General features: G+C 37.5%; 2 protein-coding genes across 2 annotated transcripts; both read left to right on the top strand.

Moving 5' to 3' along the window:
* The first annotated feature begins 205 nt into the window (after positions 1 to 205).
* On the top strand, positions 206 to 2057 carry LOC141691821 (alkane hydroxylase MAH1-like). The gene has a single exon (XM_074496577.1). The coding sequence runs from the start codon at positions 206 to 208 to the stop codon at positions 1805 to 1807; it is 1602 nt and encodes a 533-aa protein (XP_074352678.1). The 3' UTR covers positions 1808 to 2057.
* Positions 2058 to 2518: 461 nt separating this feature from the next.
* Positions 2519 to 3958, top strand: LOC141691814 (alkane hydroxylase MAH1-like). Its single transcript, XM_074496569.1, has one exon. It carries the CDS (start codon positions 2519 to 2521, stop codon positions 3956 to 3958), a length of 1440 nt encoding a protein of 479 aa, XP_074352670.1.
* Positions 3959 to 4175: the final 217 nt, after the last annotated feature.

The following is a 4175-nucleotide window of genomic DNA, read 5'->3' as shown; positions in this document are numbered from 1 at the left end:
TGTTAGAAAACTGAAGAATCCCCGAGATATGTTAAACAAATTTTAGCACTTTATGAAATTTGACCCACTTTATGTTAAACGTTTTACGTTTGATTTGCTTGATTGATTCAAAGTAATTAAGAAGTCACTTAATGCCAAGCAAATATTCCCTATATAAATTCTATTTGTTGGAGAGACAGAATCATAACCAAAAAAAGGAGCTTCAATGGCACTGCCTCTTCAAACCCTCGAATCATATCTACCAATTCTTGTAGCTACCTTCTGTTCTCTTCTGGTTATTTATCTTCACTTGAAATTTATTAAGAAGCACCCTAAATTTCCCACTAATTGGCCTTTTCTTGGTATGATGCCCGGCCTTATATCCAATGCTCATCGCATGCATGATTTTGTAACCGAGCTTCTTCAGGAATCAGGAGGCACTTTTGTTATCAAGAGGCATTGTTTTGCTGGTTCAGATGAAATACTCACTTGTGATCCTGCTAATATTCAACACATTTTGAGCAGGAACTTCTCTAACTACCCCAAAGGTCCCAAGTTCAATCAGATATTTGAGCTTCTGGGAGACGGAATATTCAATACGGATGCGACTTTGTGGGAACTCCAGAGGAAAACTACAATGTTTCTCTTAAACCATTCTAAGTTCCGTACATTCTTGGAAAAGATTAGCTGGGGGGAGGTTGAAAAGAGACTAATCCCAATCTTGGACCGTGTAGCGGATGAGTGGAAAGAAATTGATCTGGCTGATTTACTTCAAAAGTTTACTTATGATACTAGCTGCAAATTGATCTTAGGCTATGATCCATGTTGCCTTTCTATTGATTCAATGCATGCTACGGATGACAAAGCATATCATGTCAAGGCTGAAAAAGCATTTGACATTACTGAAACAGGGGCTTTTTATAGACATATTCTGCCAGTAAGCTATTGGAAGTTAAAAAAATGGCTGCAGATCGGCCTAGAGAAGAAGATGCAGAAAGCTTCGGATGAACTGAATAATCTCGTGGTACACTGCATAGCTTTAACATGCGAGAAGTTAAGCAAAAGCTCAGCTAGTGATGATCTTGTCACAGAAACACACAGTGAGGATGACTTTGACTTGTTAACAAACTTCATGCATGCATACAAAGGAATTGCTACACCTTCTGGTAACTTTGACAAATTTTTGAAAGACACCGTAATGAATTTACTGTTTGCGGCTAGAGACACCACAAGCGCTACTCTATCTTGGTTTTTCTGGCTCATTGCAACTCATCCATCAGTAGGACTCAAGATCCAAGAAGAGATCAAGAAGAATATGAGTTTCAAAAACAGTGAGAAAGATGATATCAGGCTATTTGATGCTACCAATATTAGTAATCTTGTTTATCTGCATGGAGCCTTGTGTGAAGCCATGAGGTTATTCCCAGCAGTTCCTTTAAACCATAAAGCTTCTTTTCAGGCAGATGTTCTGCCGAGTGGCCATTCTATTGGGAAACATACAAGGATACTAATATCATTTTACTCGGTAGGGAGAATGGAGAGCATCTGGGGTGAAGATTGCTTAGAGTTTAAGCCCGAGAGATGGATTTCAGAGCAAGGAAAAACAAAGCATGTACCGTCGTACAAGTTTGTTGCATTCAATTCAGGACCAAGGACTTGTTTAGGCAAGGAAATGTCATTTGTGCAAACCAAAATAATAGCAGCCTCCATTTTATATCGGTATCGGATTGAGATGGTAGAAGGTCATCCTCCAGTTTGTCCTAGGAAGTCAGTGGTGTTGCAGATGAAACATGGCTTGAAGGTGAAGGTTACGAAATCAGCTACTTGATTCATGATGTCCTGCATTTAATAAAATTGTGATGATTGGTTCACTGAACATTTGAAATAAGTTTAGCTCATAAAACTACATTTTCGATTGTAATGTGCTTTAGATATTCCAGGAGAATCCTAATTTCTTACCACGTTTGAATGCAACTCAAGCTTTTATAATTTCGTATGATGCGTTTTTCATTCTCATCTCTGTATGTTGATATCTATCATATACTTGGGTTGTGTTCTCCCCGCTCAGTAACAAAATACAAATTGCATGTGTTGAAAACCTGTGATTTATTTTGCTACTTTACTAAAACAACATACTGTTATTTTAGATAATTTAATATTAGCATCCTATGGTAACCTTAAACTTTCCAACAAATAAATAAATAAATTATGTAGTTCATCCAAAAACAACCTCCTTGAATCTACCACAAAAATCTGCACTCTTCTGACAAAAGCATAAAACAGAATACACAAGTGCCCAAGTCATGCTCTTAATTTCTGTCATTAAGTTGCTAAAATCATTCCTTTCAAACATGTAATCTTGCATCATAAATATAGACCTTGGATAGCTTTAGGATCATAGCTTATTGTTTTCTTCAAGTGAAAAGTTTTCTATTATACACCTACTATGGACACATTCATTTTAGCTGAGATATTTTCAGTAATTATCTTCTTTGTCTCACTTTTCTGTAGAAGATGGAGCTTAAAAGATCCTAAAAAAATGATCCCGATCGATTGGCCAGTTGTTGGTATGTCAGTGGAGATTATTCAAAACGGAAATCGTCTTCACGATTATGTGACAGATGTTTTAAGAGATAATGATGGCACATTCTGCTTAAAAGGCCCTTGGTTTTCTAACATGGATCTTTTCGTCACTTGTGATCCTACTAATATACACTACATGTTGAGCAAAAATTTCACAAATTATCCAAAGGGTCATGACTACTCCACCATCTTTGATGTTTTGGGTGAAGGAATTTTCAATCTTGACAACAAAGCATGGGAAGATCAGAGAAAGACTGCTCTGTTTTTACTTAATCATCGCAATTTTCAAACGTTTGTGCAGGATACTAACTGGAAAAAAGTGGACAGTGGCCTAATTCCATTTCTTGACAGTGTCTCGGAGAAACGAAGTGAGGTGGATTTACAACAAGTTTTTCAGCGTTTCACATTTGATTCAACATGCACTTTAGTCCTAGGCCATGATCCTGCTACTCTTAGTGTAAATTTTCCTCATGTTTTATACGAGAAGGCATTTTGCGAAGCAGAACAAGCGTTGCTCTATAGACACATATTTCCTGAATTTGTGTGGAAGTTACAGAAGTGGCTTGGAATTGGAAAAGAAAAGAAACTTAGTGATGCTGTTGAGGCCATTGACAATTTCATACTGCACTGTATCACACTGAAGAATGATGAACTGCAAAGAAAGGCAAAAGATGGCAAAAACATGGATGATCACCATGATTTGATGACAAGCTACATTAAGGAAATGGATGAAAATACTAGTGTTTTCGACAAAAGTTTGAGAGATCAGTTACTAAATTTATTGTTTGCAGGTAGAGACACAGTTAGTGCAGCGCTCACTTGGCTCTTTTGGCTGATTGCAACCAACCCTTTTGAAGAATACAAGATTCATAAAGAAGTCGTAACACTACTGAATAAGAAAGGAAATGGAAAATGGAAAGTTCTTGACAAGGAGGAGCTTAAGTCAATGGTTTATCTGCACGGAGCTATATGTGAGGCCTTGCGACTATACCCTCCAGTTGCTCTCCAGCACAAAGCTCCAAATGAAACCGATATCCTCCCAAGCGGTCATCGCATAAACAAGAGAACAAAAACAGTCCTGTCTTTCTACTCAATGGGGAGAATGGAGTCGGTATGGGGTAAAGATTGCTTAGATTTCAAGCCAGAAAGATGGATTACAGAAGAAGGAGGGATCAAACACGAGCCGTCTTATAAGTTTAGTGCCTTCAATGCAGGGCCTAGGTCATGCTTGGGCAAAGACATGACATTAGTGCAGATGAAAATAGTGGCAGCCTCCATTATATTTCATTATAAGGTTCAGCTGGTGGAAGGCCAATCCATTTGTCCTAGTGATTCAGTCATACTTCACATGATGAATGGCTTGAACGTCAGAATTACTCGAAGAAGTGCTACCTAAAACATTCGAAATGCACTACTTGTCTAGAATCGAATAAAAGAATAAACGTTGTAAGGATTTATCCATCCTGTTTGAAAGTAACCTAGACGTTCATTTCAAGCAGTTTCAAGCAGTCCTGATAGTCTTTAGTTTTCTAAAATTTGTGTAGAAATTTGTCAAACTATATAAAAAAATTATTTAGTTACTTCCAAAGATCGGTAAGAATGTGTACTGCACT

This window comes from Apium graveolens, chromosome 2 (genome assembly GCF_009905375.1).
Source record: "Apium graveolens cultivar Ventura chromosome 2, ASM990537v1, whole genome shotgun sequence".
NCBI classification, from domain to species: Eukaryota; Viridiplantae; Streptophyta; class Magnoliopsida; order Apiales; family Apiaceae; genus Apium; species Apium graveolens.
Note: the sequence above shows the minus strand (reverse complement) of the source record. Positions and strands in the feature narration are given on the sequence as shown.